The 24,725-nt window shown below is 36.6% G+C and overlaps 1 protein-coding gene across 4 annotated transcripts in view; it reads left to right on the top strand.

Moving 5' to 3' along the window:
• The window catches only part of MIPOL1 (mirror-image polydactyly 1), a 195,291-nt gene that overhangs the window by 80,748 nt on the left and 89,818 nt on the right, over nt 1-24,725 (top strand). For all 4 annotated transcript variants that reach the window (XM_030033201.2, XM_030033183.2, XM_030033194.2 and 1 more), the window contains one exon: nt 17,968-18,075. In XM_030033201.2, the coding sequence (XP_029889061.1) occupies nt 17,968-18,075 (108 nt within the window). The remainder of the gene's footprint in view (nt 1-17,967; nt 18,076-24,725) is intronic.

The following is a 24,725-nucleotide window of genomic DNA, read 5'->3' as shown; positions in this document are numbered from 1 at the left end:
GTCTTATTGAAGTAATAAACCCAAGAGCTGTACGAAGTGTAAGAACAATAAAAGCATATGTAAATGAAAAAAATTACTTACAGATCTTGGGCCCTTAATTGGGAACAATTGTGACAAGGTTACAATGCCTCATGACTCTCTTATCTTAGGATAGAGGTGTGATCCCTTTGCAACCCAAACCACAGTTTGGGATGTTATTTTTAGTAATTTGAATTAGCAGTTCAGTTTTACACTCTGTGTTTTGGTACCCTTTGACACTTCCTGGTTAAGGATACCAATCAAGTTATTGGTTGGCAGGAGCACATTTGACAGTGTCCTCCTAGCTGCTCTGCCAGGATGCTTCCCCTGCTACCTTTTCCCTTTTGCCACTGATATTTGGGAACAGGAAAAGAAAAGGTAGGACACTGTATTCACAGTTGTTTGTGAACCAAGCAGCTGCTGTGGGGTACTGATGATTTTGGTAATGGGCTTCTTTGAGGAGGGAAGTAAAGGTAAAGGGGATGTTTGTTGTAATTTGAGGATCCAAGGACCATGCTGGTTCACTCTTATGGCTGGTTTCCTTTGGGCAGGCAACAGCAAGTTCTTGTTTCCCTCATTTGCAGTGCTTTTCTCTGAGAGGTAGCAGATGAATGGGCATGGGGAAATTACTTGCCAGCAGGATGGTTAAACAGAGAGATGAGCTGTCTGCAAATGCCCCTTTTGCCCTGCAAATTTAGTCCAAGTCCCGAGAGAAAGCAATAGGGATATGGAATAAAATATAGAATAGATTTAAAAAATAATAATTTGAGATTTAACATTAAAAGTTGCACCGTGACTGTAGGGAGAAAAGAAACAGGAGCTGAAGAAATGGTTGTCAGTTTCATTGGTATTCACATCAGTGGCTTCAGGTAAACCTCACAGACATCTCTTCTTTGGAGGTAATGCAGAGTAAAAGGATCCTAGAGAAAGATCACAAAAAGCCAAGTTATACAAGCAACTGTTGTGATTAGCAATATTAGTTCTGTTTGATTGTGTTGCACTGGAACAGTGCTTTATAATGTCACATTTACTTTCCTGTGTACCTAAATAAAGATAATCCTTTGAGAGTCTGACTAAATCCATGTTTTAGGAAGTCCATGTTATACTGAACATGGTTAAATCCATGTTGTCTTTGCTGCTTCTCAGAATAAACCAAGTGAATCTCACCAGTTACAGAAGTTTCAAAGCGCCAAACAGAGCCAGTGACTGCTGTAGTTGGGAGGCATGGAGTAAAATTATTGGGAATGATGCTGAAGAGCATCAAGAATCTTTTGCATCTCGCAAAAGGGTAGGTTCTTCCCTACTTGGCTGCTTACTTCTTCTAAAAACAAACCCAGCTTGAAAAATTATAATAATTCTTTACTTTCTGAGGTGATTAGGTATGCCCTGACTCTCTACCTTGGATATATTTGCGCTAGCTGGAGCGTGAATATTTTCCAGGGGAATACTCAGTTAAATATTTGGCTAGGTTCAGAAGATGCGTGAAGTATTTTTTTCTTCTGAAGTAGGAATTTTAGTCCACTGGAGACTAAAACAGAGAGGAAACTGGCCAAACAGAATCCTCTTGATGTCTTACGTTGGGTTTTCTGATTTGTCTAGAATGTTCCCCAAAAGAATAACACCTGTTTAATCTTTCATCATGGTGCTCTGTTTTCTTTGATCACTGTATGTAACTCAGTTCTCAAGGCATTAAGGAAGCTGAGGAGAGGTGAGATGTTCAGACAGGAGGATAGAAGATTTGGGGACATTACACATCTGTGTCTGTAAGTGTCATTTGGTCTCTTGCATTGATGTAGCAGAGGTCATGATTTGTTTATAGGGGGAAGTATTTGTTAGTAGGGCATGAAACTCCCTTTGATTTCCCTGGAGTCAGAATTTCACTAGTGAAAGTGAGTATTTTTCAGCTTATTCCTTAGTTTGACTTCAGTGAGGCTTTGGTTGCATGAGGTCTTGTAGTTTTTGAGTTAATGCTTCTCACAGCTGGGAGTGCAGGTCAGCTGGTAGGTCATTAGTGGGAGGGAGAAGACGATCTGAAGGAGATTACCCTAAGGAGCTCTTACACCGAACTTTTGTATTTAGTCCATGAATGCTAAGTATGAGTAAATATGTAAATGTTAATGCAGTGTTTCCTTGAAGAGAGGGATTACGGTTTGTCTTTTTGAACTTCTGAAGCAAATTTTTAATTGATACTACATTTCTTCTTTTTACTGCCATAAGGTTTTGGCTGAATGATGCCCTGAGGCGCATCATTGTTTGCATTGTTAAGTCACCTGTTGTTCCTCTGCAAACAGTGTGTTGTGCAGAATTCAGAAGATACATGTCTGCATAGCATTTGAGGGCATGATCAAGCTTTGTGTCTTTAATTGTAAACTTTAATGAATTTCCAGTCGAACATTCATCTTCTCTTCAGTAGCTAGAAACTCCTCACCCCTTTGAAAATTACACTAAATTTGCATGCAAGCTTGTTTGATTAATTGCTATTTGACCCATCTATCATGGTGCTAAGCTCTAGGTTCACACAGCTTAGACTTCCAAACCAATTTCTAGAATTAATTTAAATATTTAATGTCAAAACCCGGGAATGAAAGAGAGGAAAAATGTTTTGTATGCTTATTGATCGCCTGTTTCAGTAGCAACAACCCACACAGGAAATGTCCAATGTGATACAAGCAGAATTCAAATAGTATTACCTCTGAAGAGGAAACTGAATCACTGTGCATGCAATAAGTTCTATAGGTACCAGAACTATTGTAGAGGTACCTAAAGTAAGTTTTCCATGATACTTAACGCTTCACAGTTTCAAGTTAGGTACTGAGTTTTGAATCAGATTTCAGTTTGCTTACCTTTTGGATAAAATGTCTCTGATATTCTTAAAAATAAATTAAAAAAAAAAAAATCCATCTGTGTGTTTCATATTAAAAGCCAGTTTTCTTAGGCAACTTTCTAAGAAATCTTTTTGCAAAAATACTTGTTATTTTGGATACCCAAATGAGTTTGCATAAAAATTCTTTCGATAGGTGACAAACAAGATTTTTGTTTCATATTTATATTTAATGTGGAGTCTGAAAAGGTTAATATGTCTGACTTGTGTGTTCATTTTACTCCTTACTTTTACCCACTTGCCTCTTCTTGAATGTTCACAGTTGCAACTTTGTGGGGGATTATGTCTGTGTTAGCAGGTAGTGTGAACAAATAGGAATGGATCTGGAGTATGAAATAGTTCTCAGCATCTGACATCCACATTAACATGTTTCAGGGGGGGTGTGTGTTGCACTTTTTTTGTTTTGGTTGGTTGGTTTGTTTTTACTTTGGACTAGCTGTAGTCAAGTCCTATGAACTGAATGCTCGTTTGTGTCAGAATGCACTATGTGCATTCCTGGAGTGCATATTTGAGTTTGCTTTAATCAAAAAAGGAATCCAGTTCATGTTCTCAGATAGCACTCCGTGGTGCAAAACAAAGCATAAGAAGTAGAGACTGGTGAGAGAAATTACAATTTGCACCCCCAGTGCAAAGTAGCATGCAAATTGTGTTTCTTCCATGAAAATTTCTGAGAGTTATTGAGAAGTTTAGATAAAGTTTCATTATTTATAAGTATAGAAATGGAAAAAATCCATTTAAACCAAGAAAATATTTTAAAAATTAGTTACATTAAAGTTCTGCTAGTGTATTACATGAAATTAAGGATAAAAATGAGATGACTTCAAGAAGGAGAATCAGATTTATTAAAAAAATAAATAGCTAAAGGAAAGTAAAAGCTATCAGTGTTCTTGGAGAAAGTATTCCAGTACGTTTCTGTTCAGCCTTTTTACTTTGAAAATTTTAGGCTACTTTATATGCACACTTTTCTGGTGAAGGTTTTGGACCTGTGTGCAAGACATAAATGAACTTGGTTCCTTCAAGGGGAAATAGGTTTCAAACTAGTAGCATAGATCACAAGTAAAATGACACACAGAATGTAAAGTTTGGATTTCGTTTGGCAATGGAGATATCTTCAAAAAATAGCAGCCAAACTATATTGCTGATCGTGCCAGTACCGTGACATCAGTAGTTGGCTAAGAATATTGTGGGACATGGGACTAAGAAGAATTAATAGAGCTGCTTTTTGTTGACTTCATTATTTCCCCCCCCCCCCCCCGCCCCAGAGTCCCTAAAGTGAAATATTGATCTATCTTCTAGCATTGCAATACCCTCCACAGTCATCCTTATGATTCAACATGTGTGTTAATCAGTAAAGAGAGGTGGTGAGTAAGGAAGTTTAGGTCTGGCAGTAATAGAGGATGTAAGGAAAAATTATTGTAATGATGATAAGCTGATTATTCATTTTCAAGAGAATGGTAGATGATTGTGACTGAAATGTAGGACTTAATAAACATTTTTGTTACTTCAATTTCTGTCTAGATTTTTAATTGTTTTTAAATGAACAGGTAAAAATTACCACAAGAGCAGTTTTCCCTCATACTGTGGACTGGACATTGTGACCTTTTTTTTGGTTGTGAAGCCATTAATCAGTTTCTGGAAAGTCCTCAGGCTTGATGAAATTATTTTACATATTCTGGTCTAAAGTGTGCAGTGGCCCTGGCAAAGAAAGCAGAACAAGAAAATCTATCAACTTTCTCTTTATGAAAGAAAGATTTCACAGTAGCATTAACTTATCTATGTCTCGTTCACCAAGTATGCCTACATTTGTTTGTTGTATGGCTTTACTGTTTTGTGCTTCAGATGGTGAGTATCTAGGATTTACCCTCTTTTCCATGTTCTGTTTATTCACTGGTAATTATTTTTCAAGCTGAGTTGCTTGAGAACAAGAAAAATTTAGCTTCCATTACCGTCCATTGTAAATGACGGACAGGCTTTCCTATTGCGTGTCGTCCACATGTGATTGTAAAATGCTGTTGTCAGGGAACTTGTTATTGCTTTCTGATGTTTATGTTTTGTTGTCATTCTTTTCAGTACTGTTTTTAAAGTACTTATTGTTGAGTATGCTGTGGGTATACACAAAGGCAGCACAAAATATCATAGTCTGATTTATAGTTTACTTTTGTATTGAAAATACTTTTTAAAATTACACAATTCAAATATGTAGAAATACTTAAAGGCCCTTAAGAAGTTGTGATTTTGTAAAAATTATCATACTTTTAACCATAAGAAAAAAAAAATTAACTGTGGATGAAGAACAGTATTAAATCATAAAAGTATGAGAACTTTTTGCAATTCTGGAGTTGTTACCAGAAATACAGAATACAACAAGTGGCTAACTACAGGATATTTTATTAGTGTAATGTACTGATGCAGGATGATCAGCAGCAATGCTTCTGAATGTGTACTTTATATTGTTGAGAACATAGAATGCATAACTAACTTTTGAGAGAGAGGGGAGTTTTAACATTACTTCTAGTTAGTGAATTAGCAGCTATAAACATGTAAATCTATTAACCAAAGTTCTGCTGCAGTTACTTGTCATCTTTCAGTTATGCTCAGTTATTTCTTAATTAGCTGTAACACCTTTCTCTGCTATCTGCAGAAGTATTACCAAAGTTTAGATAAAACCCAAAAAAGAGAGTAAAGCTCTGTATCAGAAGAATGGCTATGAACACTTTACTCCTACTTGTCTCATGAGATGACTTGTCACCAACAGGTAAGATTTCCTTCCAAGTCATGTTGTAATCATGATGAGGAATTTCATACCTCAGAGACTGTGTTACAGATCCCAGTAATGTTAGGAAACAATAGATTTCACTCTTTTTTGCCTGAAAGAGCTCTGCTGGGTTGTGTTCAGGACAGGAGTGAACATCAGTCCTCTCTGTGAGTTTACCTCCTTCATCTTCTGTAGCTTTGAGACAAAGTATTCTTACTTAATCTGCAAGCATTTTTTCAGGCTTATTGCTTGAGGTCCCATTCGCAATCAAAATGTTAGGACTTTAACTGAATCTCAGTCTGCAAAACTAGTCTTGAAAGTCTCACTGTGCAAATGAAAGCATCCACTGCCAGCCTCCCAGAAGAAACAGCAAAATCCTTGTTAATCCCTTGTGCTAAATATCAGCAGTCATATCAGCCTGCTTTCTACTGTAGGGCTAGCCAGCAGCTGTGTGTCTTGTTACATGTTCTCTTTATGTCGTGTGTGTTGTCTTCTATGGTATCCAGACACTTCTCAGCAGTAGTCATGCATTTTACCCATTTTGTTTGTTTTGGCAGGCAGGCCCATCACTTGCTTTCAGAAGTTGTCATAACATTCTTCTATCTTGGTGTTTTTCTTAATTTTTTTCTGCTTCGGGTGTCCTACCCTCTACACATGAGGGATGGAATTGCCAGGAAGCTTTGAGTTGGATGAGGCAAATGTTGGTAATTGCATGTGTCAAAGGTAGCTGAATTTAGGTTAAGTATTTCTGCTTTTCAGTAACATATCTGAAAGATTTTAGGTGGCTGTTAATTCAAAGCTGCATGGTCAATCCTCTTGAGAAGTGTGCATCTATTTGGGTAGCTAGTCACATCGATCCCTGTAAAACACTTCAGTGAAGCTAAAACTAAATTTTTTTACAGAGGTAAAATCTTCAAATTCAACTAATATTTGAAAAGTCTTATTCATGTACCAAAATCATACAGATGTTTCTCAGTATTACTGAAGCTGAGCAATACATAATTTCTAGATGTGTGGTTTTGGTTTAGTTTTGCAGAGCTTTTGTTTACTTTCTTAAACATTTCTTTGTGGGGTGTCTTTGTCTTCTATGTATGATTCATTTTAAGGTTGTGCAAAGCTGATTAATTTCTTGATTTTTTTAAAAATATTTTTATTCCACTTTTCAGTGCATATGAGGAAATTTGAAAAGATGTCTGAAATATAAATTTTATATATTTGCTGTTACCTAGATCTCTGTATTCGTGAGAAAGAAACAGATTTCACATTAACATTTGAAGATTTATAATGTTACTCCATTTTCACACTTATTCTCAGACTGTCGAAACACTGATATTAATATTGCTTTCAATATTAATTATTGTGATCTTTAGTATTGAAGTTTCCTAAAAAAGTATGTTGCTTCCATGGAGGAAGAGCAAATACTATCATTCAGGTCATATATTCAAGAAGTGTTTCTCATCCCTGACATATCTGCAGAACTTTGTGCTTTCACCTACCTAGTTAGCTGGTTTAGTTTGTTATAATCTCTAGTTTAAAGTAGCTTTTATTACACATTAAAGAAGTTTTGGGAGAACACATTACACAACAAAAAATTGAATAACTGCCACTTAATCAACTGGTGTCTCAATTGAGAGTACGGTATTTATCAGAACAAACAGATAGTGTGTACTACGAGGAACACCTGCAATCCCATGATACAATATCTGAATAAAGAGATTAAAAAACTGTGGCATCTATACAGTGATCCGTGATACTGTTTTCTTGAATAGTGTGATGATATTTAAAATTGGACCAGAAGTATTCCTCTCCTTTTGTGCAGTAAATGCCAACTTAACGTTTAGGCAATAGTCTTGTTTGCGTATGGATTTTAAGAAAATCCATTGAAGATTATTTGAAAACCAGCTCATTAGAATGACAGATTGTTTACCAAATTTTGTTTTCTTGTCAACTAATATTGGTTATGTTCAATTAAACAAGGTTACACTTTCTAAAAACGTATCACTGTCAGCAGCTGACTGCCTTGCATATATCTGAGAATCAGATTCCTGATTTCTAGATCTAGGCTGTGAATGTTTCTTTCTTAAATTTCTCATTTTTGTACACCTTTCATACCTTTGCTACCTCCGTTCTACTGTATATATTTTTTGCGTACCAACACTGCAGGGTATTAATGGGATGTGGGGGAAACGCTTTAAACAAAAGCAATTGTCAGCTATCTGTCATGGTGTGCTGTGTCAGATGTTTGACAAGCTGCCTCTTGGCCACAGGCCATCTGGTTGTAATGGAGCTGACTACTTTTCTGAGGAGCCAGCAAAACATGTGGCCACGGGAAGCAATAGCTCTGTATTATTTGGTCGAGTCAGTCAAACAAAGGTTTTAGGTATAGTAATCCCAATTCTGACATGATCTTGTCAGTTGATTAATCTTCTTAAACTTTCTGTGCTAATTTCTCATCCCATAAAACAAGAAAGTCCTATTTACTAGCTTCATTTAAGTGTTGGAAAAAGTGATTAGACAATGTTTATCGGGAGTTATATCACCAAACACTTGTATAATTAAAGAAGAGTTACTGAGAAGAATCACATAATAAAGAGAATATTTATGGGAAGAAGATGAAGCAAAAAAGTAGACAAAAACGAGACAGTGCAGTGGAATGGACCTCACACAGGCCAAGAAGAGAATTGAGAAGTAGACTATGTGTACATTCTGCCATGCAAAAGAAAGGAGGAAAGATGCTGCATTTGAAGGAGGGAGAGACTAGAGAAACTGGAGAGGGAAGACTTCTGTTTCCTCCTTTCAACAATGAAGGAGGTGAAATAAAACAAAAAAGTAAACTAGCTAGTGAAATGTGAAGTTTGTGACTTTCTGAAATTTGTGTTCCTTCCTTTTATTAGGAATACATAGTCTTTTATAGTCCTTTTATAGTCTTCCTCATTAGAGAAATTCAAAAACCATCTAGACACCGTCCTGGGCAACTGGCTTTAGGTGGCCCTGCTTGAGCCAGAGGATTGGGAAAGACAACCTCCAGAGGTCCCTTCCAACCTCAACCATTCTGTGATTCTGTGGTTATAATTCCATGTTAGAAAGAACGTGTGTAGGATCTATAAATCTGCAGGAATAAAATGTGATTGGTTTTTTGAGCCCATGTGATGAAAAGGTGGCTGGCTACTGAGGAATCTGGCCCTATTTAACTGAAGACAAAAATCAGTGGTATATTAGGTTATCTGCATTTACTAAGTATTATGACTGCAGTAGCCCATTTCATAATATTATAGCTCAGTGTGCTAACAGATTGCACAGTAATCAGCACTGGAGTTTAGAATGACCTGAGCTGCCTTGCAAAATAGTCTGTAAATGAGTATGTGGGAGTTGCATTGACTCCGAAAATGGATATTAAGACCTTAAGTAAAAGAAGATCAGAATAGTATTTTAATACTCAGCTGCTCTGACTGACTGCTTTAGGACCTTTGTTGCAGTACTACCTACTACTCAACCAGGGTAGAAATTATTTCAGGTAGTCAGTAGGGTATTTCAGTCCTGGTTCTCTTGTAAGTAGTATACTAATACATGCCCTGCTTTAATGGCAAATTTATTCCAAGACCGATTTGGTGTTGTGCAATTTTGTTCTTTAAGTGTTTTTAAAGATGTTGAGGTTAGTTACTCTGAATTATTTTCTGTGCAGAAGTTTCTACTCTGAAATCATCTCTTGAATGTGTATGCTGGAATTGCTGCCATGCATTGAAAGTAAAACTGATCCTAGTCTAAGAATTATTGTACTTACAGACCTTTATTCAGTGATTTAGAATTTAGCTAATAAAGATTTACTTGTTTTAATTTTTTCTTGTCATTGCTTTTAAAAGAGAATCTTGTGACTGTTGAATGATCTTTCCCTCTTATGATAAAACTTTAATTAGTGTTTTCCATTTGCTGAATTATTTGAGAGTATTGGTAATTTCCTTTGCTTTTGAATATAACACACTGGCATGCAGACTATATGAGGTTCATTGTAGTGTGCCAGTTTCTAGTGTTTCTACAACTCTGCAGTGGGGCATGTGTGTGAGCAAGCATACTAACCTTGCATACCACTCATCAGCTTACATGCTTAGTTTATACATTATTTATTAGACTTATAGGCATGAAATTAAAAAATTGAATTAATAATGTGACTTCCATGTAAAACAGAAGTCACTTATTTATATATGACAGGCAATTAGAAAAAAAAACAACCCACTCGTAGGTTAGTTGAGTGCATTTTTGCTTAATTTCAGACCCAGTACAGCCTCATGAATAAATGTTTGACGCCAGGTTACTGGGTTTATGTTCAGATTAGAAACGACTATAAAGAATGCATCAGAGGTGAGGTAAGATTGGTAACTTATATGCAATGGATACAGGACACTGTGAAGGTGACCCAGTTATGTGGCTTCAGCAGCTCCTGCTGTTAAGTTTCCTCCTGCAGATCAGGAGTCTGTCAGCAACCTTCTGTTAGCAAAGCTGTAGTAGTCCAGTGGCACAGCCAGCACAGGAACCTTGCTTGAATGACCTGGGAATCACATATAGCTCAAGAACATCATGTTTTCCTTTCTCCTCTTCTCCTTGCATGTTTTTTATAATGAGTGTCATTGATTAGGAAAGTCTGTGTGTGCTGAGCTCTTTGAGAAGTAGATCAAGCTTGTCTTGATCTTTGAAATGTCATCACTGAAAAGAAGTGTAAGAATATATAGAGAATGGAGTTGGGTGGGTGAGTATCATAGGGCTACTCAGTGCTGTTGAATAGCTGCACATGTAAGGACTGTTAATGTGAAAAGTGGAAACAGTTAAACTTTATTGTCTGAATTTTCTGAATGTCCTTCTGTGCACTTACAGTTCCTTCAACTGTTCAAATGAAAATAAATTAAAGCTTGTTTTGCTGCATTTTGAAGTGTTCAGAAATAGATAGGGAAAGGAATGGTAGGAGGAAACTAAGTCATATATATAGCATATTATCTGCCTTAATGCTGCAGGTTCCAACAAGCTCATGGTGACAAGGAAGACAAAAATGTTTCAGTTGTATTTTGATGCATTTTTTTTTGTGGTTTCTGATGGAGCAAGACACTATTGCACTGCTGCAAAAAAAAGGTGTTTACATTTAAGTGTTTCTCTTACTAATAGAATATAAATTTTTAAAGACGCATATGTTCCTGAGGCCTAAGCTCTACAAAGGCACTTCTCTTTCTTGAAATCCCAGTAGTTCTAAGCTGCTGGGCATTGTATAAATAATCATTTAAACACATTTGTTGATGGTTTGCCAGAATTTTGAAGAAAAGTCTTTTCTTTCAGAGGTTAGAAAGCCTTAATTCAAAATTTTAATTTAATGGGAAAATACTTCTAGTGATTATTATGTAGAAACTCATTTATTTCTTTATTTCTTTTAAAATTATTATTTTAGAAGAAAAAGGATAAAATCTATTTATATAAATATAAGTGCTTCCAAACATCTGCAGTTCAAAGTACATAATTCACAGTGACACCAAAGGTTGGTTTGTGTTTTGACTGGATGACTTTGGTATTATTTTTGTCTGCAAAGGAAAGAGTTGTGCAGCATCCAAGTGGCGCAAGATGTTTGCCTCTCCAGAAATCGTGATGAATTTGGGACAAGGGGCAGACTGTTAAAAAAAAAATATTGAGGGGAGGGGGAGAGAAGGGCTGTTGAACTGAGAACACTTGCATTCCATTCGGCATCTTTGAGCTGGGAGCTACTCTGAAGCGCAGATCATTATAAACAAAGTAAGAAAAGGCGAACAAAATACTAAACTAAGAGAAGAATCAGTTTAGTTGGTTTTGTTTGCTTCACATGGCTGTTTATTGTACTCACCTTTCCACAGGTGATGACTTAAAAAATATAACAGGTGAAAAAGTAGCCATGTTTCTTCATCTTTTTCATGTTTGGTGTCTAGAATAATTATCTGTACTTCAGTTGTTCATTGCAGTGAATATATGTTGACTAATTTCAAAATGTCTCTGCAATTTGTCACTTCTGAAACTATTATGCTGTGTAGCAGTAGGATCTTGGTATCCCATAAGCTCATCTTTTAATGGTATTTGTGCATTTTCCATCAAGATACAAAATGTCATTTACTTTGCTGATGAGCATTTTGTTTAAAATGCATAAAGTAACAAATGCATGTTGGAAAATAGTTCATCTGCCATTCAGATGGACTCCTACTTTCCCATAATTTGGAGGACATAAACCATTTTCCCAAGTTATTTAGTAGGAACTAGGTTAGCTTTATTTCTTACTACTTCAGTAATTGAGATCCTAGTTCAGCAAGGTCTTCGTGCATAAAAGTCCACAGAATGTGATAGAGTACTCACTGTTTAAAGTGAAGGCCCTGATATGCAATCAAGTAATTATGCACCAGCTGATCCATGGTAAGTGACTAAGCACTCACTTTTGATTTTTGTCTGACTTGAATAAAAATATGTAACCTTAAATTTAATGACAGAATGAAGCTATTGGTGGGAGGCTGTGGTTATGTACAAGATCTGTTATTAAACTACGGAGAACACATAAGACTGACTGGATGGGATCAGATCAGACCAAAGATCCGCCTGCCTCACCACCCTAACCCCACTCAGCCAATAGTCTAGGCTTCAGGAAGAGTACAAGAACAGGGCAAGCGCGTTGCGGTACCTCCATCTACATACTGTCCCTTTTTTCAGCAATCTCATCAGTGGAGTCTTGTATGTTTATGCCAATGCGGATTCTTAAGATTATAAGCATTGCGAGTTTTGACAAGGACTCGAAATGACCAAATATATTTTCATAAAATACTATCTTTTGTATGTACTAATTGGATGAGACAATCAAATGTACTTCAGAATTCAGGAAAGAAGAATTTGCAGAAGATGGTGCAGAATTTGGCCTCATCTTAGTCCTAGTACATTTATTTCATTAGACTTTGACCCTCATATCTCTATTAACAGAGACAAATCAATTGTTTTTTTTTTTCCTAGCATATAAATGGCATAATGTGTTGACTCTTTTTTTCCCTAGCATATTGCCATAAGTTCAGGAGGGTTTAGTTTGGATTCCTTTTAATGAAAGATGATGGAAAACATTGTATGCTATATAGTAATATTAAAAGCAAATATAGATGTAACGGGATTAAATAGCTACCAAGAATGCATTTGTAGTAAGGAAGTGTTATGGTTTTCTGTTATATTCAACTTTAGCTGTTGCTTCCTCAGCCAAGGAGTGTCACAGTACCCTTTCTCTGGGTCAAATCTGTGCTGAGATAGAAAATGAGTAATGCATCTGACATTACTATCTAGTTCAGTGAGATGAGAGCAAGGGCCCCATGTAGTAAAACATTTATGTCTCTTTGAAAGCACGTGAACAGTCTCATCGACCTGAGTAGAGCAGTTAAATATGCTTCTGCATGAGGCCTCTGGGAATAGGTGTTGTCTCATTTAAACAAACTGCACAGGGACCAAATGGTTGGGGGCAGGGGGTTGCTCCACTCAATGTTAATGCTTTGCTGTATTCCATCTTTGTCCCTCCTAATGTTATTTCTCCAATGGCTTGCAGATTTTTCTTTACTTTTATGTAATGTCTCTACCTTTTTACTTTCAGAACACCTCACTGAAGAATCATGTTAAGTAACGATCAAAAAATAACTCATCAATCTGTGTAGACATGGCAGGCGCCATAACACTGTGTTAACATGTTACAGGTACGAGTTGAAGAAGAAAATGCTGAAAAGCTGACAGCATGTTAAAGATGATTTGTTTATACAAGTGCTAAAGTTATGTTTGATATGTTAATGCAACCTCATTTTCTAGTAAAGGCCAAACACTATTAAGTGGTTATCTGCATTGATTTTTCTATCTTCTGAAATACTCATTTCATTGTAAACCATCTTTACTCCTTTTGTGTACCTGGAACTAGGACCATCTTTTGAGTGTCTCTTTCTGGGCAAGCCTCAAGGACTTAGTGTTATTCTCCTGATTCACTTCTTGACCTTTCCACCAGTGTCCCCTTTAGCAGGTGCTACTTTTTGCAGTTTGTCTGGATTTTCCCTGTGGCATTCTCAACCCTCCCACCTGGATAGTCACCTAAAGGGGTCAGCACCCACTGCGGGTTGAACTGCTGCCTCTCACAAACATCCTTGTTCTGCTGAATCATGTTAGCTGATGCTCATTAAAAAAGGCTCACCAGTAGCCTAATGGTTTGAATTAGAAGATGAGAGGGAAGAACAGGTGTACTTGCTGTCTATGCTTTCTTTACTGGCTGACTCTCTTCTTATCCTCTTGGTAGGTTACCTGCTTTGCTTTTCATTTTGTGTCTCAGCTGCTTGTGATATATCCTGTGCTGGGTACAGAGATATTTGTTTGGAAAGACTGAGTGCATTTAGAAGAGCACAGCTGGGTTGCACTGTGGAAATATGGTTAAAGAGAAGATTGAGTGCCTGTTGCTGGGAATGGATGATGTTGTAGTGAAAACTGTACAGCTGGGCACTCAAGGAACACTTGGAGTAGGCATAAAGAGGTTCACTGTCTGACAAGTATGTTGTCACCTGAATGAGGCTAAGTAAGGCAGGAGACTTTTTGAGTGAAATACATTCAGAGAGGAGAACAAACATGAGGGTTTGGGAGAGGAAACCTTTTTCTGGTTGCGGGGCGGGGGGTGGGTGGTGTATCTTCAGTATTGCCTCTCTGGCTACAGAACTCTGAATGCACACAGTAGACCACAAGATGAAGCTGGTTCTTGGTGGATTGTTTGTATGAAGCCTTCATAAAATGACATGTTACCATTTTTGAGGCTTTACTATCCCTTACTTAGCAAAGTCTGTAGCGTTCTGATCAAGGCATGTCTTTGACATTCATCTACACTGCTCTCATATTCCTTGATGTACTCAAAGTATGTGAGGTAGAGAAGTGGTTTTCTCAATTAACAGCCCATCTTCCATAAAGTGTTAAATTCATGGGAACTTCCATTTAAGTGCACAATTAGACCTCAGATCAGATGTTTAGGCAAACTGTGTTGCACAAAATATTTTGTCTCTGACTTTAAGAGGATTCTGTTTGAAGGTTTCCCAAGTGTGAATTTTCACAAGTTTGGGATAACAGGATTTTGACATTCTTATTTAAAATTAAACACTTCCTTTAGCTTTCAGCTTTCTCAAAAGGATACATCCAACATTTCCTTTTGCCAGTACTGAATTGGACGATGTCTTCTCTTTGCTGTGCTGCAAGAAGTATTTTTATATATGTTTTTAGAAGGAAATCCAGTTTCTTGCTTGCAGCTGTTGGCATTTTAGAGCCCTGGAGTGAACCAATAAAAACACATGTTCTTTTAAAGAACATCTATTTTTACTGGACCTTGCTAACAACCAATGACACAGAATTCAAAAAATGTTGGCTCAAATGAGTAAAAGGACTGCATTGTTTTAAATTCTATTTTTAAAACTTTTCTTTACAGCAAGATTACACAGAAATTTCATATACTCTTGTGAAAAAGAGTGCTTGCTTTTAGACTGCTATTTTAATGTTTTAGAAGTAGTTCAGGTATCAAAGTGTTGTGGACTATAAAATTTTAGTAAGACATACACTATGTTGCTGTTTAAGAGTATCATTATAATACTTTTACAAACAGGATAATTAAAGATTTTACTTCCTAGACAGCTAGGAATAAATAAATTTTGATTGATAATTCAGAACATCTTCTGTTAATACATAGTTCCCGACATATTAAGATGCTTATGTGCAAAGGTCAAATTAGATCACCATTTCTTTCAGTGATACCCTCAAAATAGATTCAAGCAGTATGCTGATTGAATATGCCTAGGTTTTTTTCAGATATCAACATTCTTAGTGGAAATTAAATTAAAGATGAATTACAAAATGCTACCAAGATTGATGTGAATGTAATCATGTCAAGGTTGACTTCATAGAGAGGTCCATCCACTTTATGTTACTTATGTTGCATCTTTATCATACATGCTCTATATGCTGCATGATACTAGAGTCCCACTGCTGCTGTTTATTTCAGTCCTGTCTTCACAGGAGTGGAGAGCAGAATAAGATTGCACCCATGCCCTTAGTTGTGCAACCTGCCCTGTACATCAAGTTTTTTTTCTGTGTGTTCCTGTAGCTAGGTTTTGCTCTTAGCATATTTTCAGTTCTCTTTTGGAATTGGTAGAATAGCATGAATATAAATTCATGTTTTAAAGGTAGAGATTTTGGCCTTTTTAATAATATTTACTGTAAGAAACCTGTGCTCTTGTCAAATCTGGAATTCCAAAGCACTGTTTTGAAGAAGTGTGTTGGCAAAGCAGAAAAGTGAGAGACCTGCTGAACTTACATGATGTAATGTGTGAAGTGTCATAATAATGCCTGAAGTAGTAGATTGAGTTTTTAAAATGGTCTTTAGATCATGTATGCTAGAGAAAAAAAGCTGCTAGAGAAAAAAATATGCAGAATCTGGGTTTAGTTCTTTAATAGTTTTATTAGCACCTTCATGTCTGCAGACACATAATTTTCATGCTGGACATGGAAAAAGAATTACAGCTGTGATTTGTGATTTGTGATTTTTGTGTGTGTGTGAGATAAACATAGACATTACATGTCTCAAGTCTGTAAAAATATTTGCAATCAAATGTATCTTAACATTTTTTCCATATTTCTCTATTTTATGGGAAAGTGTCTTTTTCTCTTTTTCTTGCACTAAGAATGAAACTGTGCATTAAGGAACTTTACAACAGACACTGAGAGAATGCACTAGGCCAGAGAGATTTGCTGTCTTTAAAATAAGTAATCCTATTAGAAATGAGCCCAGATTTCTAACAGAAGTAATGAAATACAACAACAGATATGTGAATTGAATTTTTTAATAGTACTGTTGGGCACCTAAAATTATTTAAAACTTATTCAAGTATAGGATTGAATAATTCTGTTTTATATACTGTGCTGGATACCTGATGTGCAGTACATTATTAAGGACTTATTTGTGTTTTAAGAAGTGTATGTATTGGTATGTCTTTAAAATTTCTGTCTTGAGATTGTTTAGTACTCCTTGTTTTACTTAGACCTCAGTTATAACTTTTATACAGCTGTCTGTTTCACAGTTTTCTTTTTTTAGCATTGACATGAGCCATGCTTCTTTGTCCCACATACCAAATTGCTCAGGAATAGGTTGTATACACTTGATGGGAAGCTCAGTTCTGTGTCTTCCACAATCACTAAGATAGCACAAGAGTCTGATGTTTCCAGATCTTTCATTTGAGACAGCAATGCTTACATAGGCATTATATCATGATTCTCATGCCTTTCTTACTAGTGTTTTCAGAAAGTATTTATTAAAATACTTTTTATCAACTAATTCTTTTGTTCCAACAGAGTCTATCAGCTTTGGGTTTTGGTGGTGATATCCAAACTACTTGCTTGTAATATACTGTTTTAAAATGTTCCTGCTAATACTATGTTTTTTCCTAGTTTTAACAGTTGTTCCTGTCTTCCTGGTACTTTGTCTGTTTTGGTTTGCTTTTTTTTTGTTAAACATTGACTTTTTTCATAAGATAATGAACTGTCTGCTGACAGCTAATTACTCCTTCAAACCAAGGTAACTGGGCAAGACCTCTTATGGTTACCATAAAAACCAGTGAAATGTAATTTAGCTCACAACTTGCAGATCTTTAATCTGTGAAATAGATGTTCAGCTGACAGCAGTAAGTATATGTGTGTATGCACACGGTAGCAATTGTTAAATTTTTCATTCTTTGTTATTAAGTTAAATATTTAAACAAAACAATCTTAAAACTTCTTTCTTTCAAGATGTGGTGTGTGTTTGGGAATTAGAGTAATCTCTTAGCGTGAAAAATACATGTATAAAAATTACATGTATAATAAAAGACTGGGTCCTGGATTTGGGAGGAGGGTCTTTCATTTGCTTGCTTTTCTAAAAGCATGTATTGCTTCCTTTATATCCACTTACTTAATACATAAAAGCCAAAATCTAGCCTTATATTGGCATAACCAGGAGCAGAAATTCAAACCGACATTTTTTAAGACTTTTTAAAACATTCTGCAAAATGTCTTTATCTGATACTAGACTGAGATTTTTTTGGCATACAGTTGGACCAGGAAGAAACTGAATAATGATGCACATTTAAAAAACGTAGCTCTAGTACTGGTCTGGGATTGTAACTTGCTTTTGTCTGATGCATTCACTACTGCAGAAATGGTGATGGGGTTATTTACGTTAATTCATTTGGCTTGTTGAAAAAAATGTGCCCACACTCCTCTACTTAATGGGATTCTTCCCTCGTTGCAGTGCAAACGGCTGGAGCAGGAGCTTCATCATCTGAAAGAGCAGAACCAGACTTCAGCAAACAACACGAGACATCTGACTGCTGAAAACAATCAAGAACGTGCTCTGAAGGTAAATCTCCATTTCTTCTTGCAGGCAAATTAAGGTTGTAAGCCCCTGGTGCCAGCTTTCTGGGCTGCATATATCAGTTGTGTACATTTCAGCAGAAGTGAGCTATGGTGTTTGCCAACAACCCCTTCTTTAAACACAGATACAGCACCCTTCTGTTATGGTTTTATTTTATTTTGTGTATGAAAACAACAAGAAAAAAAAACAACTTATCCTCCAAATTATTGGGCTGGTAATTAACGCTAAATTCTTGGGGTCCATCCTTGCAGTATTACATTTTATAACGTGAAGAAAACTGCAACTATTTGCCTCATGGTACCTTTGCAAAACTAATATTTTAAAGCATGGCTGTTTGATCTGCTCACAGCAGTGTGTGCTATATTAATAACATTGTTGACCTATACTACTAGTGACCACATAGTTGATACTACTATTTGCAAAAGGGTAGCTAGTTGGAATTGGGAGGAGGAATAATAAGTCTTGTCAATAAGAATAAAAATGAGCAGAGAGGCGGGAGAGGGTCAGAGAAAGGACAGTGTAAAGTGACAGGTTATTGCTGCTTTGAGAAAAGGAAATTGTAAAGTCAGTGGAATTGATAGCTACATAACCAGCAATATCACCGCTAGCCCTAGTAAGAGACTACACCAGGTAAGATGTGCAAGCATTGTGCACACTTATTCAACCACTATATTCTTAAAAATCTCTTTTATGTGTAGTGGAGAGAATATAGATAGAGAAGTTACCCTGCTGATACTGTGTTGTCATTTTAAAACTGTGTTTGATTTAGGCAGTAAGATCCAAATGTATCTCATTGTGTAGGCAGATTTTCTTCTGCCTCCTTTTTCCTTTTTTTTTTTATATTCAGGAAACATCATTATTCATGCAACAACTTGACCAATGCAAAGTATAGGAATAAAGGTAGATCCTTGTGTAGTTTGACATTTCTCAGTAAAAAAAAAAAGTATAATGAGTAAAACAGAGAGAGACTGTGTGCCACACAAATGCTGTATGTTCCATGGGTTTATAACTGTCATCAGAATCTGTGGTGAATATTAACAAAATCAGGTGTGCAATACTGAAAGCAATCCATCCTCAGATGACTAGAAATAGAGATCGTAAACATTCAGGGCTGTTTCTTACCACAATAATAGTATTGTTCTGAATCTGGTATCACTAAAAGTTAGTGCTTGCCGAGCATGCTACTTATTGAACATAGTATTGTGTTTCATTAATTGCATGCTGACTTGTTTTTTCTGTGTCATTGAAAATATTATGCACAGTCTTTCTGTTAGAAAACAGAAATGTTTTATTGAAACTACACTTTTTACATTTAATATTTCCTGACATAATGCTTACAGAATAATTATATTTTCAGAGCAAGAAGTGACTTAATAGTTCAGAGTGTTACTAGGATTTCATTCTAAGCCTGATATTGCTCTCCCAGCACCTAATCTTTAAAGAATTTAATTTCTGGCTGTCACAGGCATTTTTTGATTTTTCAAAGTTAGAGGTTAATTGGTCGTAGTCTTTTAGAGATGAGAGTCTGGGGAGGAAAAAAGGAATGCTTTTCTGGTTTTAGTAAAGTTGAACTTTTTTTAATGTTGTACCTCTGTAGAGTTTGTCTCCATTCATATTACTGTTGCCTACGGTGAGGACAGGTCCTACAGTGAGGAAAGTGGAGTACTTTATAAAAGGCCAATGGGTCAAGTTGAATTCTTGACCTTGAAATCTTTAAAATACCTCTATAAAATATTGGCAATAGTAGATAGCTCTGATATACGGCATATGAACACTCATCCTGACCTAAGCACTCATGTAAATGAAAAGCTTATCACCCCTTTTTAGTGTAGCTACAGCCTAGAAAATACGGACGGGCTGGTAGGGATGAAAGTCATGTCAGCGACTTCTTTAGAAATGGGTTTGGCTGGTGCTCTGGGCCTGGCAGCGGCTGGCTGGGGCGCTCCTGCTGCCGTCGGCGACAGAGCTCCCTGCCGGAGAAATATCCAGCCGGAGCCCCCTGACAGGTAACAACACACCGTGGGGTCTTGGCACACACATCCCCTCTGAAACCCTCTTGTATGCACTCAGTAGCTATCAATAAGAGCTACATGCAGAGTGCATGTACAGGCACAAGAATCCCCTCCTGCCTCCTCTCTGCTGCAGATCACCCTCTGGTCTCTGACCATTTTCAGAGAAATAGAACAGGCCGTTTGTCTCTGTGGGGCAGTGTTAAATATCAACGCAGCTATTTTTATTTTCACCATGATCCAGAGAACTGCACTGACTTTAACCACCTCCGTGTGCAAACTGGGAACTGGGCTTTGCACTATTAATTCAGATGTAAACACCTGTCCTGCAGAAGGAGTCCAGATATTCATTGCTTCTTTGTCTATCCAGGACAGTTTCTGTTAAGGATTTTTTTTTTTTTTAAATCTTAAATTTTCCCTACTCTCTCAATTAATGTTGTCTGATTCAGTTTGGCAAAGGACGTATTCTGGTGATAGGTGGCAGATGAGGAATTCAATCTGCTTTAGATTTTCTTCGGGGAGTAACGGAAGTGTAAACATCAGATGTGGTGCAAGGATACTTGCAATCTTAAGTGGATAAAAATACAGTAATCGGGATCAACTAGATTAAGGATGGCATAACAGTTTGTGATAAAAGATGAGATCATTACCTCTATGGGGTCCTGAAATACACTTAACAACAAAACCCAACGGCTATTGTTTCTTTCTTACTTTTTAAAAATCATCTCACAATAGTGAATTGCTCAAAAGCAAAAAAGTGTAAGACCAATCCACAAGAAACCTATTTCATTCCACTGATGGTATGGTCTAATAGGTAAGATAAGCTGCAAGCTTTCAGCTTTATTTTTCGTTATATTAGCTCACAGGCCTACTGCCACCCTTCTTTGAGGCAGTAGCAGCCTGAAGACTCCTATGTGAGGCAAAGCAGCAGAGAGACAGATTGTGACTGGGGGAGAGGTGTGGTGGCAGTAAATTGGCCAGATCCAGGATGTGGAAATCACAAAGATGATGTAAGCACTCTTGCATACTTTGGGTTTTACACTTTTAGATCCCATGTCACACCTGAGGATCATGTGACAAATAAAACATAGGACACATAAGGCATGCTGTATAGACCTATACTGTGCCATTTCATCTTATTGTACAAGAGAACATCTGCACGTTTTTGGTAAGATAGCTCTTCTTAACTAATCCCTGTCATACATATTAGTAGTACATGATCTAAAATTTCCATATTTAATGTATTTATTGCATAGAACATTCCTTGTCGTGATGTGGGCCATTCAGTCCCACAATGCCAAACTGGTACTCCTAATTTTTGTAATATTCTTATTGGTTACAGAGGATTGTATTAATTGAACAAAAAGGCCAATTTCAAATCTTCCCTCCAGGCAATGCCCACAACTGCACAGAGGTCATTCAGAGAAGCGTGTGGGCCCCTATTTCCATAGTTAAAGTAAAATAATCCTCTTCTTTTCAAAACCATTTTTAAAAATCTCTTATAATATTTCGGATTGAATTATAGCTAAATCTTTTAGGGATAATTGCTTCCTAAGGGCCTATACATTTGCACTCTTAGTACATTTTCATAAAATAAGATCTGCAGTGCTTTGCAGTTCTAATGTGTCAGGGTCTATACGTAATATTATTCATTTGTGCTTGGCCTTCATAATTAACATTTGGTCTCTACTGATTCTGATAAATGTATTCCCACAATACATTGAAATAGCTGATTCAGTTAAACATAGAAAAGTTGAAGAATTGCTATTTTTTCATTAATATCCAAATCTTGTTGTGGTTCATTTTATTGTTGTTAGCTTTGTGGTGTGTAGTTTTGAAATGCAGAATTTTAAGTAATACATTTTCCTAAAGAAAAATAAAGATCTTGCCAGTGTGAATGTCCTCTTTACGCAGTTGAAGAAGAATAGGAAATAAGTCTTGTGAAACAAATAAGTTAATGTGAAAATTAATGGAAAATGTTTAACTGGATTTGAATGAAACATAGGGAGAGGTGACTTTTTTTCCACAGGCCTGATTTATTTTGTAATTTCTAATTAGGTGGTACATTCTTCTTAAAGCAGCTATTAATCTGCTTTAAAGACCAGAGTGACATACTAATTTTACTGCCAAACCATACTCTGAATATAGAGAGGAGGCCTGTTTCATGATGATACAAAAATCAAGTGCCCTTTAGTGACTAAATGAGTTTACTCCATCCAAGTATGATGTCATTAGAACTTGTAAAGGTTATTAATCTCCTTCAGAGCTGTTAAGATGTTAATCTTTGGTTATGATTGCTTGTTTTGTTATGTTTTTCTGACTAATCAGTCTTTTTAGTTGTGATTTTCTGTAGAATTCATCCTACATGCTTCCATGGTTTTATTAAGAATATCATAAATTCAGAGTCAGAGGCAAGAAAGTGACCTGAGGGAGCTGTCAGAAATTCATTTACAGTAGTGTCATAAAGCAATTGCATCTGATGTCATCTGCTTTCTGCTGACACATGAGAACTGTGTCAAGGGCAGGAAATCCACCATGTATAGCAGTTTGGTAGTTGTTCCAGTGACGATGCCTGTGAAAAAGCCACTCTAGAAGACTTAAATTAAGTACTCCCTGATGCCTGTCATAAATTGTATTAAGCTCTGTTTTGATTCCCAGAATTTCCCAGATTCTTAGAGTAGAAACCATTTTTGACAATGCCAACCACAAAAACAAATCCAGCTGACTAGTCAATATATCATCCATGAAGAGCATGATCCCAGGACAATCTGATGTCATAAAAGCTTAAAAAAAATTAAGAAAAGATTTAACATGAAGTTTAAAATGTTTGTTGCTGTTGAAAAGCATGGACTATTCATGCTATTTAGGTATATAATGTTGACTATGTAATAAAGTGCTTCTTTCAGAAGATAGTAACTGTGGCCCTTATCTGCAAAACCTAAGTAATTATAACAATGTTTTTATGTTAGAGCTTCAGAGCTGAAGTTTCAGAGCTTCGTTTTTAATGAGTTTAGAGCTGGTTTATGGCTATAAAGCCTCTGATTTGTTTCTGACAGAGCCACACGTTTTTGAAATGCTCTGTAATCCAGGGAAACGTGCCTGAACCAGTGGTGGGAAACTGAGAGATTCCAATCTCATTTCTTCTATTCAAATTCCAGTTCAGCATACAATTTTACATTTTAATATAGTTATTAATTGCATCCTAGAAAACTTTCAGAGAAAAGCCTTTCAATACTTTCATAATCATTTTACATGAGGCAACAGAGATCAGGTTGATTTATTAGAAACCTAGAACGTAAGTTTTGAACGTGGCAAGGCCCAGCCACATCCAGAAGACAACTCTGCCAACTTCAGCCATTTAAACTGCAGTGCTGGGTGAGTGATAGAAACCGGCTGCTGATTACCAGTATTTTATAGCTAACAGATGAATAGCTGCGTTGTCCACTGGTGAAGTGGGTGTTACGCCTTTCTCCAGTTTCTAGCTACAAAGTAACTAGACATTACTCTGCAATGAGTTTAAAACTTGCTATTGATCTACTTGTTGGTATGGTGTTATTGTTTGGCAAAAGCTGCTTTAAAATATTGTTCTTTCTTCAGAGTGCTTGGTGTTCTTTTAATGAAGCAACTCATGGATATTCATATGTTGGACAATCCACCCGTTTCTCTCACATTTTGCTATGAATTCCTCTGGCCAGTATGCACTGTTCCCTCTGTATCTAACAGGATATTAACCTGCAAAAGCTCAGCTTGAGATCTCACTCTGTGGAGTTAACTGTAAAGCAGTCATGCTTTTCATTTTGGATGTCATGTGCTGCTTCCTATAAAAGGGATTGCTATCACATTTGCAAATGAATTTATAGGTATGTTTGAAGACTGGGATGCCAGCTTCATATTGGAAGGAGAAGGGGAGGAGAAGTAGATTGCAGATCCACAGCTCAGTATGAGGAGTTACACTGTGCCGTTGCATTTACTTATGATCCATATCTATCTTTCTGAAACTACAGGAACGTTTCAGGAGCAATGGAAATAGTTAACAGGCTTCTTGGAGGCTATCTCCAGCAAATGATATGTTGTTACAACTAATCCTGAAAGGTTCTTCATGCTATTCTTCCAATAACTTACACGAGGATAAAATACTAGAGGATTTATCAAAGTACGCTGCAATCTCTAACTTTGCGCAAGGGCCATTTCATTAGTTCAGTTTCTTCTAAGAAAGTCGCTGCTTCTCTTCTTCTGTTTTTAGAAGAGTTGTCCAGTTCAGGTTGTAGAAAGCCACAGTGAGTTCATTTCGCTCTCCAGTAGCTACTCTAAAGCAGCATTTAAGTGCCTGGGCAATGTGAAAGACAAATTTGCTACCCTGTCAGTAAAACTTGTTATAAAGCACATGAGATCACTATTAATTTTTAGAGTGAAAGTTTGCTGAAGTTTGAATGCTTGAATTGCTTTTACGTACATAGTAGAGGTGGAAATAAAAGACCTAGTAAAACTTGGAACATGCTGCTGGCAATCTGGATGTGGATAAGAATGCACAAACATTTTTCTTCAGTTGCTGCTTCCTAGACATTTTATCAGACAGAGTAGATACAGTTGCAATCTTAATTGCATTGAACAGAGCCTTTGCTTGTG

Source organism: Aquila chrysaetos, chromosome 2, assembly GCF_900496995.4.
Source record: "Aquila chrysaetos chrysaetos chromosome 2, bAquChr1.4, whole genome shotgun sequence".
Classification (NCBI taxonomy): Eukaryota; Metazoa; Chordata; class Aves; order Accipitriformes; family Accipitridae; genus Aquila; species Aquila chrysaetos.
Note: the sequence above shows the minus strand (reverse complement) of the source record. Positions and strands in the feature narration are given on the sequence as shown.